General features: G+C 63.1%; 1 protein-coding gene across 11 annotated transcripts in view; it reads right to left on the bottom strand.

Moving 5' to 3' along the window:
• The window catches only part of KCNQ2 (potassium voltage-gated channel subfamily Q member 2), a 48,524-nt gene extending 40,948 nt beyond the window's left edge, over positions 1–7,576 (bottom strand). For 6 of the 11 annotated variants that reach the window (XM_082360067.1, XM_082360073.1, XM_082360074.1 and 3 more), the window contains exon 1: positions 7,215–7,575. In XM_082360067.1, coding sequence (XP_082216193.1) covers positions 7,215–7,510 — 296 coding nt within the window. In that variant the 5' untranslated portion in view covers positions 7,511–7,575. Of the gene's footprint in view, positions 1–7,214 lie in introns of all 11 variants that reach the window. The other 5 variants (XM_082360076.1, XM_082360077.1, XM_082360068.1 and 2 more) reach the window with 2 other exon arrangements.
• Between the last annotated feature and the right edge of the window lie 8,412 nt (positions 7,577–15,988).

Here is a 15,988-nt window from a genome sequence, read left to right as displayed (position 1 = left end):
GGGCCCTTCCCTGGTGGCGCAGTGGCTGAGACTCTGTGGTCCCAATGCAGGGGGCCCGGGTTCGGTCCCTGGCCAGGGAACTAGATCCCACATGCACGCTGCAACTAAGAGTTCGCAACTAAGGAGCCCACATGCTGCGACTAAGACCCAGCACAACCAAATAAATAAATATTTTTAAAAAATTATTCCGGGTAATCTGAAAAAATTAAAGACCTAATTTTACTCAAGCTGGGTAGCTGGCAGAGTCTAAGGACGCTCAGCTCTGAGTACATCCTGGAGACGAAGGTCAGACTCAGGGCTGGCGGCTGGAACACACCCACCCTCACGTCTCAACCAAGTGGAGCCAACACGGCCTCTGCAAGGAGCTGCCGGAAAAGGCCTGCCCGCTCCAGCGTGCCCTCCCTTTGGCCGATCCCAGCTGCTGGGCAGTGGGACCAAGGCTCTGGGCAGCTGGTGGCCGAGAAGAAGCGAGAGCCCCCTCGTGGGTGGGTACCTCCCCAGACCAGGGGTCTCCCCACTGTCCTTGGGGCTGCTGGAGAAGGCACAGCCCTCACCCAGCCTCTGCCGGCCTTGAGCGCTGCTGGCCCCGCTCACCAGCGTGCGTTTGGGTCCGTTACTCAGCCCGGCTCTCCTCCGCCCCACCCTGCAGCGTCATGACACCTGGTATAAGTCCTGCTGCTGTCCCTGTTCTCCCTTCGGCAGGCACCATCCTGCCCGTTCCCCGGGGAACCCCCTTTGCATGACGGAACCCTCACTTGCCGAACCCAGGCCTTCACAATAGGGAACTCTGAGGCCTGCATCCCCCGGGGCTCTGGCTGGGCTGTGGATGAAGCCACCCAAACGCACTAGGGCAAACTGAGGAATGTGGGCCCTGCAGCCCCCACTGGGAGGCACACAGGCCCCAGAGCTGCCCACCCAGGGGCTCCAAGACCCAGGCATCCCCAGCCCTGCTTCCTCCTGGATGAATTAAAAGCTTGGTGCAGCCCAGCTTCAAACAACAAAGACCAGCCCTCTTCCTAACTCCAGACCGTTTGCAAAACAGCCCCTGGACCACCTCCCTCCAACTCTGGCCATGGCTGTCTTAATTCACACGAGGAACAGACAGGCTTTAGAAATAGTCCTCTCTCTGCCCTGACCCCCTCCTGCACGCACCCACCTCACCAAGAGGGGTTTTGGGGGTTCACCGCCGCCCCACCAGCTGCCAGGGGAGCAAGCTGAGAGCGGTCATCGGGCCACGGCCGCCTGCAGAAAAGTGGAAAGAGGGCCTGGGGGGCCGGGGGCAGCTTCGTCAAACCCTCCCCTCAGCATGGAAGGCAGAGTCCCTGGGGGACAACCTCGGGGCTGCACGCCCCTCTTCTTTCCACCAAGCGGGCCCGGGCTTGCTGGCCGGGTGCCCCACAGCTGGGAGGGAACGGCATGGCACAGGTGAGGCCCGTTTCCCGACGCCGCAGAGCTGTCGGCAAACCGCTGTTGGAAAGCGCAGCAGGCACCAGCCTTCAGAAGGGAGTGGCCGTGCCAGAAGGAGCCTCCCATGCTCCGGGGCAGCGCCGTCTGGAGGTGGGCTCAGCCTGGCGGCCCACGTGACGCTAAGTCACCACACGACAGCTTAGGAGGGGGTGCAGCTCAGCAGGACGCAGCCCATGTGGAAACCTGAGGTCCCCTTTACGGTCTGGGGGTCCATTGGTACAACCCGCTTGCAATGGTCCTTTCCAAGCCAAAACCGTTCTGGCCTCCATGCTTGGAGGTTCAGGGTGCTGAGACCCTTCAGCCGTGGAAGGAAGACCTCTCCCAATACCCGGGCAGCTGTAGAACAGTGAGGTCCTTTAGGAAAACAGCCAGTCCTCCTGGACAAACGCAGCTTCAGACGGGGGCCCCGTGTCTAATCACGCGGCCATGTTCACAGCAGCCCCAAACGCCTCCATCCAGGCCCAGCCACTGGCCGATGGGACTGAGAACGTACCCGGGCCGCGCAGAGGGCGGACGGCCCAGGGTGCTGTCCCAGACGCGCCAACCTCCCTCCGCCTGGTCTTCCTCCTTGCTGAGTGACAAACAACGCGGCCAGGACCCCATGAATGTCACACGCTCCGAGCACTGTGCTGAGTGATTCACAGGAGACGAGCACAGAGCTGTGTCCCCACGTCCCAGAGGAGGGGACACAGGGCCCTCAGGCCAGGAGCGGCAGTGCAGGCCGGATCCCCGCCAGGCCCACCCAGAGCCCACGGTCCCCACGGCTTGCCATCCTCTGCCCACACGCGCCCTCTGAACCATCACCGGTTATAACCTCACACCACACCTGACGGGGGCGTGGGGGTGACGAGGTGACGTCTGTGACTGAGGCACGTACCCGGCGATTTCCACGCAGGGAAGATCCTCCATTTACACTCGAGAACGTTTCAAATGACCCGCCTACGAGGTAAGCCAGGCAGCACGGTTTATAATGAGGCTATCGGACACAGGCCAATGTCTCTCACAAGCCTTGCCTCAGGAAGGGGCAGAAGCCTCCAGCCCAGGGCCCACCCAGCATCGCGAGCCCCAGGCCTGGCCCCCAGCCCCACCCCTCCCGTCCACCGCAAGGAGAGGAACGGCAGGCCCGGAACGCCCGCAGCACGTCCCTGCCCGTCCTTTGCGGACGGAGGCTCGGCCCTCCGCGGGGTCCCCCACCGCCACCCTGGCCCTCAGCACCTTCCATGAAAGGCCCCAGAGAACTCTTGGTCCTCTGGACCCTGTTCCTCCTCCGGGGCATTCAGAACGCAGCTTCCGGGGGTGGGGGCAGCCGGGTGGGCTCACCAGGACGGACTCAGGACACCTTGTGAGCAATGCCTAGAAGCAGACGCCGGGCCTCATCGCGGGCAAGCAGGAGCGCAGAGATTAACACAGCCTAGGATTCATTTACTGACGAAAACGAGTCGGGAAGAACCCCTCCCCCCCAGACACTCTCTCCACCACCAGACTCGGGCTTCGCTCTTGGAAACAATCCCGTCTCTTCACAATCATTCCGGGTTTAGGTGTTTTCAGAGGCGGTGCCCACGTCGAAGACTCCGTAGAGACTAGTTTCAATGTTTGACTTGCACTGGTTTCTAACAAAACAGAGATTTTTCTTTGTTCTGATCTGTGAAACTGTCATGAACGGAGCTTCCTACGGACCCCATTACCTTGAGGACACAGACCGTTTGCGGGGATTCACGACAGTGTAATTAGACACCGTGATTAAGAAACACTTCATTGTCTTATTGTGGGTGAGAAATCCTACAAGGAGGCCTGAGGTCTCCAGACAGCCGGCCGGGGACGGTCTGCTGAGCCCTGGTTTCCCTGGAAACCACAACCCTCCTATCGTTTTCACCTTTGGGGAAATTTCCATAAGATTCTCCAACTCTTCAATCAATAGACATTTCCTCCCCAGGATTGCAGCGAGGTCTGGGAGCTGAAAGAAGCTGAGAATACAGCCATTCAGACCCCAGTCTCCTCTCAGAAGCAGACACCCTGGCCACTTGCTCTGGGCCCCCCCATGCCCCCCAATGCAGTCACACCGAGGAAAAGAGAGGCCAGCACGTGGGCCCACACTTGCCCACCCGAGGGCGGACAGGTGAGAGGGGGCAGCGGGCGGCCTGCCCGTGACCAAATGTGGAACCCCACTTGGGTTATCCGAGGCCACGCAAGGGACTGCAGCAGGGCCCTGAGGCCCCAGGCCCCCATCCCGCTGCCCCCAGCCACAGGCCCCGAAACGTCGGAGGCCCCCCGAGACCCACCTGGACGCCATCCGAGGACGGAGGGGGCTCGCTGGACCAGCCCGAGAGAAGGCAGCTCACAAAAGTGAGCCGCTCAGGCGAGCCCCGGCCTCCAGGGCCCAGTCCCTGCCCTGCAGTCACCGGCATGTTCCATCCCGCCTATTTCAAACACAGTCTCACCTGGCAACTCCAAGTGGCTTTTGGATGTTGGAAAAGTCAACCGATCTGCACCCCAAGCTCCCATCACTGGGCAGAGACCCCTTCTGTCCGGCGTGAGTGGGGCAACTCAGGAACTCGACCATCTCAGCCTCGGTTTCCTCACCAGTGAAAATGGGGCCACAAAGTGAGAAACCCCTGAGACCAGCAGACAGCGGGCCGGCCCAGAAGACGTGCGGTTCCCCTCCCCTCCTAACTTGAGCCTCGGGGAGATCCCCCCACCCCCCCACCATGATGGAGCAGCTGCCACTCCCACCCGAGAGGGCAGGGGGCAGCGTGCCCAACCCAGGCTCTCAAAGGACCCCCGAGGGCTTGCCTGAAGCAGATGAGTAGCCCCTGGGGCCTCACTGGCCTGGACACGCATCCCTGAAGTGGTTTGGGGCCTTTTCTGTGGCTCACACCCCCTCTGAGAAGCTCATGAAAACTCTAGACCGTAGCTAGAAAATCCTCTCATGTAAAGACGCCCTGCTCTAGGGGTGCACAGACCCTCGGAGCCCCGAGACCTGCCTAGGGGTGTGAAGGGCAGGCAATGGGGAGCTGAGATGCACCCCTTCCCCACCCCACACGGCCCAGCTCCTCGCAACAGGGCCCCCACTCACTGCGGACGACACCAGCCTGCCCGCCCAGAATCCCAGCCAGATCTGGGTGAGGAGTCATGCGGGGCGGGGACCTGCCCAAGCGGGGACTGCTCTCTCTCTCTCTCCAGCCGGAGCAGAGGAATGGACCCTGCAAGGGCCTCGGGGCTGGGAGGGGTGGCCCGGGCGGGCTCCCCTCAGCTGGTCCGGGATCCCCCCTGACTCAGGGAAGCCTCCCGCCCCCAGAAGTGCTTGTGGAGCCGCTCACAGGCAGAAGCGGTGATGGCGATGGCTCCAGGCCCAGAGGCACGTCCGTGAAGACAGCCCCTTCCGCAAAGGGCGGGGGGCACCTGGCCTGATGCCCACCAAGCCCGGGGGCCAGAGGGCGGCCGCCTCCCTCCCCACCTCTGACAACCGGAGGGCTCAGCACACCTCCGCCTTCCAGAAGCCAGGCTTTGGTGGCAAAAGGCAGAGGAAGGTGGCCCAGGACGGCAGCCCTGCCCCAGCCCTGGGACTACTCCCTGCCCCCATCGGCCCCCCCCAGGCCCAGCTCAGGAGGGGCTTGAGCTGGTTTAATCAACAAACCAAACAGACGAGGGCCAGTCCCCTGCTAGGGGGCGGGGGGTGCACAGGGGAGGCCGCACCACTGGGGACCAGCATGGGGACAGTGAAGGCCTCCTGAGTCCAGTGGGCTGGGCCCCAAGGATGGGCTGGGCCTGGGGACAGCTAGTGAATGCAGGCCCAGGGACCCGGGGGGGGACAGAGATGTCACCGTTCAGGAGCACCCCCGGGCAGCACCGGGAGAGTGGAGACCCCACGCGGTAGCCTCCACAGTGCCCTGGGGGCAGGGGCAGCTGTGCCCCATTCACTACCCCTGGACCCGCACACACTGCAGGCCCACCTGTCCCGACTCGGGCACTCCCGCGGGGCGGGCAACGCAGACCCACGCCCGAGAGCAGCTGCCTGGCCCCAGTCCCCACGCTCTGCTCCCAGGTCTGGAGGCTGCAGCTTCCAGGACGCAGGACGCACAGAGGGGCCGGCCACTTCAGGCCTGGGCAGGGAGAGGCCACACAGAGGGGACCCGGGAAGTGCTGCCGGCGGGGACCTTCGTGCCCAAAGCACAGCAAACCCTCCAGCAGCCGCACCACACGTCAGACAGGAGTGGGGGCACCGCTGGGCTGTGCCCACACACCAGAGGTCACCTCGGGCCAGGACCTGGCTGACCAGAGCTGGCCCCCGCCCGGCAGAGAGAGGAGGCACGGGGCTCTTCCAAGGAGGAAGAGCGCACCTGGGCATGTCCGCCCCGGGAAGAGCCAGGTCACCTCCCTGGGGCAGGTGGGGGCTGACACAGTGCCAGGGGAGCCTCTGCCTCTTGGGACTCCCGGGGTGGCTCAGCGCTGGGGCTGGGGACAGTGGCCAGGAGGCCTCCAGGGCTGTGGTGACCCCCAGGACACCTACCCCTCCAGCAGCTTGGCATTTCCTCCCAGGGTCTTCTCCCCCACCCACAGAGGGTCCGTCCAGAGCACACGCTCACAGGTCACAGGCACACTCACGGGCACACACCCCCTCATCCCAGGTGGGCACTTGGTCGGAGATGGTTTCCCAGAATCCACCCCTCACTCCCATCCCCAAATGCCTCTTTCTCACAAAATGGCCGAGTCCCGGGCCCAGTCTAGCTGGGATGGGAGAGAGCGCCTGTAGGCTCAGAGGCCGTGCTCGCCACCAGCACGGGCGCGCGCGCACACACACACACGCCACACGCTCGAACACCCGTGTGCACACAATGCCGGCCTGTGGCCACCAGCCCTGCCTCAGGAGCCAGGAGTTCCCTAAACAATGGGCCCAGGGACACCGACAGCCCTCCCAGGGCCAGGGCTGGCGGCCCCAGGATGGTGGCACCCCTCTTCCTGGGGGTCCACTCTGCAGTAAAGGGGGTCTGGAGCCCAGAATGCGCACAGGGGCGTCAGGCCTGCACCTGCTCCTCCAGCTAGCAGCTGCAGAGGGGCTCAGGGCTGTGCTGGGTGGAGGGGCGGGTGGGGCGACGCAGGCCAGGCCAGGGGTGGGTGCAGGCACCACGGGGCAGGACAGCCAACTAACTGCCCTCAGCCTACGGCTGGGGGAGGAGAGTAATGATGGGACCCCTCTGCCATTTCAGCACCCCAGAAGCTCACCCTAGAAGGAGAGTGAGCGGCTTGGGGGGATGGGGAAGGGTTGGCCAGCCCCTCCCCCCATTTCCCCTTCTTTGAGGGAACCCATCTAGAGGGGGCCCTCTAGGAGTCCAGATCCAGTGACAGGACGGGCAGCGCCGCCCTCCCTCCCTGGTCGGCCCTTTGTTCAGTGCAGTGGCCGTGGGGAGGGGCCTCTCAGGGCTGAGGAGGGGAGGCTGGGGCGCTGCACATCTCCCCATCCTGCGGGGGAGGGACTGATGCAACCCAACCAGGCCGCTGGAGGGCGCGGGAGGGGGACAGGCGCCCCCACCCCGACCCCAGAACTCCTTCCAACCAGATGTCTCCAAAATCGCTCTCCAGCCTCTGCCCTTCGCTTGAACCGAGGGACCCCAGGCACACGGTGTGACCGACGCGGGCGCTCGGACACACACGGAGGCCCTCGTAGCCCGCAGCTGCGCGCCCACGGGCCGCCAGCGGCCGATCGCCCGGGTGCGTCGCGACCCGCGCCCGCCGCCCGGGTGGGCACTCACACGTAGGCGTGGTAGATGAAAGCCCAGCCGCGCGGCCGCTCCAACACGTTGTAGAGGAAATTCTGCAGCTTGCGGTAGAAGGCGTTGCGCTTGGGGGGCTTCCCGGCGCCCGCGCCGCCCGCGCGCGGCTTACTCAGGATGCTGCCGCGCTTGGGGGCCTCGGAGCCGGCGATGAGCAGCGCGCCGTCTCGGGTGGAGTCGGGCGCGCCGGGGTCCAGCCCCACGAAGCCCACCTTGAGCTTCTTCTCCCCGCTCGGGCCAGGGTACACGCCGCCGTTGCGAGACTTCTGCACCATGGTGCCGGGCGGCGCCCGGGCGGGCGCGGGCTCAGCGGGGGCGGCGCGCGGGGGGCGGCGCGGGCCCGAGCCCAGTTCCCCGGCCCGGGAGCCGCATGGCCGAGGCGGAGGCGGCGGCGGCGGCGGCGGCGGCTCCGCGCTCCTGTCGGGCCCGCGGGGACGCTGCGGCCCCCGCGCTCCGCGCGCGCCTGGGCGCCTGGCCCGCGGCCGCGCCGGCTCCGCCCGCCGCCTCGCCCCGCCCCCCCCCCTCCGTTAACTCCTGCGCCGCCGCCCCGGCCGCGGGAGGGAAGGGGAGGGGAGGAGGGGGAAGAAAGAGGAGGGAGGATCGGGCTGCGCCACCCCACCGACCTCTTCCCGCTCCTCCGGCCACGTGTGCCCTGACGAGGGAATCCGGCCCCTTGGTCCCCTCTGGGTGGGCAGGACCAGGCAAGCACACGCCTGAGCAGAGACCCCAGCTCTCCCTGGGATCCCCAGGCGGTGCGGTGCCAGGGCCTGGCCCCAGCTGAATTCTTACCTTGGAGCGGGGGAGGCCAGGCTCTCTGTTAGAAGGCCCAGCCCCCCGGGACCTTATGCTCCTGGCCTCTAGATGGACCAGGCATGAGGACGCTTTAGACCCCAGGCCCTTGGCTGTGCAGGGAGGCCTCTGCGGAGACTTCCTTCCTAAGAGGTAGCCTGAACTGGGCCTTGGAGAGGACGTCCCGAGAGGGAGACAGCTGGGGAAAGGCGGGGGTTTGCAGAGGATTCCTGGCAGGAAGAGGAGCAAGGGGGGTCAGGAAGCTCAGACCTGAGAGACACCCCGGGGAGCCTTGAAGTCCCCCAAGGGGCCTGGGATTTGTTCTGTAGACCCCAAAGAGGCCTGAGGCAGGGGCAGGGGGTTGGAGAGTGGGCAAGACCTAGGCCTCAGGCCAGTGGGGACGCTGGTGCCACAGTCCAGGACAAAGGAGGGCAGGCTCTGGACACAGATGGCAGGATGTCCCCTTGGCGGGGAGTGGGCAGAATTGGCCTCCCCTAGCCATGGGTGTCCTGGGGGGTCACTCTGGAACCTGCTGCTGGAAGCCCAAAGGGCTCATTCCTCAGCCCCTGAGGGGCCCCTGCACACTCGATGCTGTCAGCTCCTCACCATGCCCCCTCCGGACCCCCCATCTGCACACCTAGGATGGTGTTGGCTTCAGGGGCCCCTCCTGACTACACCCAGACCCCTCCCACGTTCACCCGGCATCGTGGGATCTACCAAGCGAAAGGCCCTGTTTAGTAGCTGGTGCTGCCCTCACCGGTAACTCGGCTGCTGATGCAGGACCCCTGGCGCCAGGTCAGCTGTGTTGTTTGCCCTTTGGGTTCCAAAGGCGCTGGCCTGGTTTTGTTTTTTTTCAGTTGGGCAGAAAACATAATGGACAATGCAGGCACAGGGCTAAGTCATCTAGAATGTTGGGGAGAGTGCAGCACATGCCACACCCACACCTGTGCTCGCAGGTGCATCCCAGGGGCCACATCCCTGACCCCCACCTCCCTGCCTCCACGCCTGGCCACTAGCTACAATCACCAGCGTTAGGTGGGTTCTCCCCCGCTGAGCCCAGGCTGAGGGAGGAGAAGGAGGGCCTGGATTACGAAAGGGAAGAAGGGACCACTGCGTCCCGCGCGCACTGGGTCTGCACGGGGGTGGCGTCTGGGGGACACTCATGCTCAGTCCTCAGAAACTGGGCGAAACACCTGTGACTCAGACGTGCAGACTCCACGAGGGCTGGGCCACCCCCTCCTGCTGAGGGAGGCCTCCCAGACCCCGGGATGCCACCTGGGCTGGGCATGGTCCCTCCCTGGGGGAGCCCCTCCCCAGAGTTGTATGGGAGAGCAACGTGAGCCCATTGTTGGTGTGGTTCACCGAGGATGAAGGTGTCACCTTTGCAGGGGCATTGAGACAGCAGCGAGATTTGGGCTCGGCGTTCCAGGACACTGAGCGAGAAGAAAGGAGGGTACGTCCCTGAGGTCCGAGGGGCCCCTGGCTGCCTTCGTGATCTCCTGGGGGAGGCGGTGCTGAGAGGGAGCCCCCACCGGGCTGGAAGGGGACTGGGCTCGGTTGCAGGCATCCCCCACCTCCCCGAGCCCCTGCTCACTTGTCTACAGTGGCGTTGGCACCAAGAGCTTCACCGCATCTCTTGGAGGTTCTGGAAGGCGAACACCGCATCAAGGTTGGAAAACCTCTGCTTCCTCTGTTTAGGGTGTCCTTTCCGTGATCATTTGTGTTTTCAGTTTTGTGTCTTGCACACCATGGGCTGTGCACTGTCGTCGGCAGTCTGGTCACCAGTGCCCCCACCCCTGCCACCTAGGCAACAGTCAATCAGAGTGAAGCACATGCAGGGGACAGGAATTCCATTTATTTAAAAATAGATGGGAAAAGCTTTTTCATCTTTGCCAAGACTGCTCTGACGGGATCCAGAGAAGGGGAGTGGAAAAATTCGGATGCACTCAATGCCCAGCCCCAGTTTGGGGAGAAAGCTTTCACCGGGACTCTGGGGCAGCCGCTGCCCACGCCGGGCGCTGTCCTTTCAGCACCACCCCGAACCTTCTGAGCCCAGCACGATCTTCTTTTGCCCTCTCCCCTGGCCTCCTCCTCCTGTCCCCCACATCACCGGCTACACTGAGCTGTCATATCAGAGGCCAGCTCAGAGTCTCACCCCCTGCCCCCCAGTACTCCAGTGTGTTCCCTTCCTGTGGGGGAGCTCACCACGCAGGGCTGTGACCTTGCTTCCCGGCCCGGCTCCCCTGCCTTTGGGTGCATCTCACTCACCGTCGTGTCCCCCAGAGCCTGGCCCAGATGAGGCCCACGCTGCGAGGTCAGGGGATGTCACAGCGGCTGGTGTCGGAGGCCACACGGAAGCGCATCTGGATCATCCCCTCTTTGGGAACCTTCATGGTGACCCTTCCCAGGGCTCAGACCATGGGCTCAGCATTTCCCGGGAACCCGCTTCTCCACAAGCCCGGGGGTTGTGACTCTAGCTTCACAACAGACAGACGGTGGAGCCAGAAGACTTCAGAGCACAGGGGAGCGAGTGGAGAGGACGCAGGCTTCCCCTGGCCGTCCGTCCCGTCCGTCCGAGGGCCATCAGCAGAAAGGTCCTGCAGGCCGTCCCCGGGGGAGGTGGCTCCGGCACCCTGCTGTGGGATCCCTTTTTGTTCAGCCCCGTCTGATGCTTTGTTGACACCTGCGGTCACCAAAAAGATACTTACACCCCAGTGTTCAGCCATGCTTAAGTTCATGGCCAGTGACCACGCGGACATGGGGGGCAGACCCTGAAAAGCAGAGTTTCCTGTTTCACCACCACCCCATTTCCTCCCCGTAGAAAAGAAGCAAGCTCCTTCCCCAGCCACAGCGCCTTCAGAAAAACAGATGGTCCCACAGAGGCCCAGAGGGAAAACTCCACCAGGCCAAGAAACAAGACTTAATTTGGGGAAATGAGAAGAGACAGGTTCTCAGTCACATAACCTGGGTCAGGGCTGTTGTCGTCTTAGTGCTGTGATTTGGGCAACAGGAAGCGCCTACCCAGACAGAAAGTCCCACCCCCCTCCAAGGAATTTTCCGTTATTAGGAGGAAGGGCTGTATTATTTACCCAGCTCATGGAGGGAAAAAAGAAGTGAGGAAAAATTCAAGATATGAAAGCATTGATTTTTTTTAAACATCTTGCACTACAGTCAATATAAATTTAATTTATAGGGTTTTTTTTAAAGGATCAGAACTCTCAACAAGCTTCCTAGCCCCAGCTAATTGCGCGCGGGAGCTGACTTGTACTTCTCAGCCGCCAATAACACCGTGACGCCAGGAGTCCATGGTCGCCTGTGACAGCGGAGGCAGGCTGGGCAGCAGAGGTGGCCCTGGAGGCGTCCAGATGGATGGGAATCATCATGTAGACTCTGGGCTCTCAAGGGGGCCCCCTCTTGGCCATCTGCCCTCAGGCCCCACCCCCACTCTCCGCGGGCCCGTTTCCAGGAGCAAGGTGGGCGGGGGGTTGTTTTGGAGGCTCTGCCTTTTGTCATCTCTGAGGTGTGATCCAGGCCCCACCAGCGTTCTCTCCGAGTCAATGCTCCCATGACCCACTTTCCTCGCCATGGCCTCTTTACCTGTGTGACCTGGCCCGGCGGCTCGCAGACCCCCACCTCTCCACCCCACGTCCCCGCCTCCCAGCTCCCCGCCCTGGGCACATGACAGCTTCAAGAACCCTCAAGCAGGTGAAGGGGGGCTTTGAATATACTGTTCCCTCTGCCAGGAATGCTGTTCCCTCCATTAGCACCCGAAGGTTCCTGTGGTTCTTGTCAGGGAGGCCCTGCTTGTGGATCTCCCCTGAGGTGCGACTCCAGCCCCAGCTCTCAGGTTCCGCATCACAGTCTGAAACTGTGTTACTTATTGGCTCACCTCCTGTTCATCCCCCAACCCCACTAGACGGGGAGCGCAAGAGGAGAGTGGTGCCACACTCACAGCCCTGTGCACACACTCGCGGCCCTGTGCACACTCGCGGCCCCGTGCACACTCGCGGCCCCGTGCACACTTACAGCCCCGTGTACGCTCGTGGGCCCGTGCACACGCATATAGCCTCATGCACACGCACGCAGCCCCGTGCACACTCACAGCCCCGTGTACGCTCGTGGGCCCGTGCACACGCATATAGCCTCATGCACACGCACGCAGCCCCGTGCACACTCACAGCCCCGTGTACGCTCGTGGGCCCGTGCACACGCATATAGCCTCATGCACACGCACGCAGCCCCGTGCACACTCACAGCCCCGTGTACGCTCGTGGGCCCGTGCACACGCATATAGCCTCATGCACACGCACGCAGCCCCGTGCACACTCACAGCCCCGTGTACGCTCGTGGGCCCGTGCACACGCATATAGCCTCATGCACACGCACGCAGCCCCGTGCACACTCACAGCCCCGTGTACGCTCGTGGGCCCGTGCACACGCATATAGCCTCATGCACACGCACGCAGCCCCGTGCACACTCACAGCCCCGTGTACGCTCGTGGGCCCGTGCACACGCATATAGCCTCATGCACACGCACGCAGCCCCGTGCACACTCACAGCCCCGTGTACGCTCGTGGGCCCGTGCACACGCATATAGCCTCATGCACACGCACGCAGCCCCGTGCACACTCACAGCCCCGTGTACGCTCGTGGGCCCGTGCACACGCATATAGCCTCATGCACACGCACGCAGCCCCGTGCACACTCACAGCCCCGTGTACGCTCGTGGGCCCGTGCACACGCATATAGCCTCATGCACACGCACGCAGCCCCGTGCACACTCACAGCCCCGTGTACGCTCGTGGGCCCGTGCACACGCATATAGCCTCATGCACACGCACGCAGCCCCGTGCACACTCACAGCCCCGTGTACGCTCGTGGGCCCGTGCACACGCATATAGCCTCATGCACACGCACGCAGCCCCGTGCACACTCACAGCCCCGTGTACGCTCGTGGGCCCGTGCACACGCATATAGCCTCATGCACACGCACGCAGCCCCGTGCACACTCACAGCCCCGTGTACGCTCGTGGGCCCGTGCACACGCATATAGCCTCATGCACACGCACGCAGCCCCGTGCACACTCACAGCCCCGTGTACGCTCGTGGGCCCGTGCACACGCATATAGCCTCATGCACACGCACGCAGCCCCGTGCACACTCACAGCCCCGTGTACGCTCGTGGGCCCGTGCACACGCATATAGCCTCATGCACACGCACGCAGCCCCGTGCACACTCACAGCCCCGTGTACGCTCGTGGGCCCGTGCACACGCATATAGCCTCATGCACACGCACGCAGCCCCGTGCACACTCACAGCCCCGTGTACGCTCGTGGGCCCGTGCACACGCATATAGCCTCATGCACACGCACGCAGCCCCGTGCACACTCACAGCCCCGTGTACGCTCGTGGGCCCGTGCACACGCATATAGCCTCATGCACACGCACGCAGCCCCGTGCACACTCTCACGGCCCCTGGCCCAGCCCACAGAAGCTGCTCGTCAACATTCCCTGAATGAGCGAACAGTCACTTTCCTAGAGCTGGATGTTGCTTGGAGCCTCTAGCCAGGATGCGCCCCGAGGACCGGCCTGGGGCTTGTGCGGCTTAGGGTCTGCCCAGGTGGACCACGGGCGGGTGTGAGCTGGAGCGCGAGGCCATGGAGACAGGCTGCCCACCAGCAGAGCGGTCAGCCACCCTGCCCACACACGGGCGTGGGCATCTGGGTCCTGGCTGCCAGCCCCGGCTCGCTTGAGCGCCCGGCTTGCTCGGCCAGATGTCCAGTAGGCTTTGGACAGAGCTGCCCAGCCTGGGGCAGGGCCCGTGGGCTGTCAGAGTCCCCCCCCATCCCCGGCCCCCTCACCCAGGGCAAGGTCACCACACACTAAGCCAGGGAGATGGGACAGAAAGGCTGGACTCTTGGACCAGCAAACCAGGACACATCAGCCTAGACAGAGCTGGAGCCCTCAGCCAGCACCACGGGCTCAGGCAGGGTGGCCCCTGATGAATCACTCCACCAGCAAACGCGGCTCCACCCCACAGCGTTGCCAGAGGCAGGGTGGTGCCGGCTGCAGAGCGTAGCCCTGGGGCGGCCCCGCGGGCTCATCTGAGCTGGTCAAGTGACCTTTGCAGAGCCCAGGGGTCCTCGCTGGTCGAGTGAAGAGAAACGGCTCCCACCTCATGGGGCTGCCGGGGGGGTCCTGAAAGGAGGCGACCCTGAAAACACCACCCAGCACAGAGCAGCATCCAGGAAACAGCAGGGGGATGCGTGGTGACCCCAGTCCTGGCTTAGAAGCACCCTCTTCCTTGGCTTCTTACAGACCCTCCCCCATGGGAGAGTCCCCCAGCTCAGACATGGGGACCCCCTCCCTTCTTGGCATCCACCCACAGAGGTGAGATCCATTTAGGCCAGTCATTCTTACCCAGGGCAGCTTTGTTCCCCAGGGGACATCTGTAACGTCTGGAGATGTTTTTGGTTGTCACGATGGGCACGGGTGCCACTGGCGTCTAATGGGTGGAGGCAGAGAACAGGCGCCACACCCCCACGACAGAGGATTATCTGTCCCTGGGTGTCCGTAGTGATGAGGTTAAGACACGATGATTTAGGTTAACAAGGTCTTCTCTCAAGTTGCAAATATTTCTGGGGAGTTAGCCATTCACCCCTTAGTATAAAATAGTGCCAACAAATGGATTTTCTCCCTAAAGCTCCTAATAATACCCAAGCCAAGGGATGAGAATTTTCATGGCAGGAGTCCGCAATGTTGGGGAGGAGAGCAACTCCCCCCGACCCCAGGAAGGGCTTTGGGCAGGGCAAGCATCTGTGTGAGGGGCACACTTGCCAAGAGACAACAGGATGGCTCATCATCAAAGTTCGACAAAGTAACCCTGGGTTTTCCATGTTGCTATTTTCTAGCCTGCTGACAGAATCTACCTTTACACCATCACAGAATAGTGCAGTCTTTGCTTCTGTTTCACGGCTCATGTCTGTGTGTAACTGGGCAAGGTGCTGGACCTCTCTGGCCCTCGTAAATGATGCCACAGGATTGTTACCACCATTCACGGAGTTAAGGTTTGCAAAGCACTTAGAACAATGTCTGGCATGAGTAAGCATTATATAAGCTTTAAAGTAAAAATAAATGAATCGATTCCAGGGCTGGCTCTGCAATCTCACATTTCCAACATGTACCACCTTCCTCAACACTGAGGACGAGGACCCTGGGTGTCCGGAGACACACAGTAAAGAAAGGGATGAGAGGACACCAGAGGCACCTAGCCTCCCAGGGGCCTCACCCCCACGCCAGCGGAGGCAGCTGCAGGCTTCCAAGAGAGCTGGGGCTCAGGGGAGAGCCATCTAATACAGACCCCAGCCCTAAAGTTGCGCAGACCACCCATCCAGGTCCTGCCCACTCTGAGGGGCAAGAGGTTTGCTCAGAGGCCAGAGATGGAAGGGGGCATTTCACAAACTCCCACCGTGGGGTTCAGAAGCATGAGTCCCACCCCCCTTCCGTCCCCCTTCCCTCCTTTGTTCTGTCCTCCAGCTCCCCGTTTGGCTCAGCTTTGCCGCCCCCCCCCCACTTTCTGGGCAGCTGAACCCCAGACACCAGGACCCCAGCCAGCTTGACAGACCCAGCTTCAAACAGCAGCTGGCACGGTCCTTGTCACCAGAGCCCAGGGTGGGCTCTCTGGGCCAGGGAGCTGGGCCCATCAGTCACTCGGGGCTGGCACAAGCCCTATGCCCCCCAGAGCTGCCAGCATCCCTGACAAGGTGGCTTCGGAGCCTGGGGCCACTTCACCGAGCATCTTCACAGAGACGGTCCAAAGAGAATGATCTGGTCCCTGCCCCACTCACCCTTCCAGGTCCACCCACTCCGCCCGGGGGGCGGACACGGGACAGGCAGGGCCTGGAAGCTCTCGCCTCCCCCACCCCTGCTTCCGGCCCCACTCGGCCCACAGCCCAGGCCCAG

The sequence above is a fragment of the Balaenoptera borealis genome (genome assembly GCF_965194805.1).
Source record: "Balaenoptera borealis genome assembly, chromosome: 16".
Lineage (NCBI taxonomy): Eukaryota > Metazoa > Chordata > Mammalia > Artiodactyla > Balaenopteridae > Balaenoptera > Balaenoptera borealis.
The sequence above is the reverse complement of the archived record's forward strand: the minus strand, read 5'-3'. Positions and strand labels throughout refer to the sequence as shown.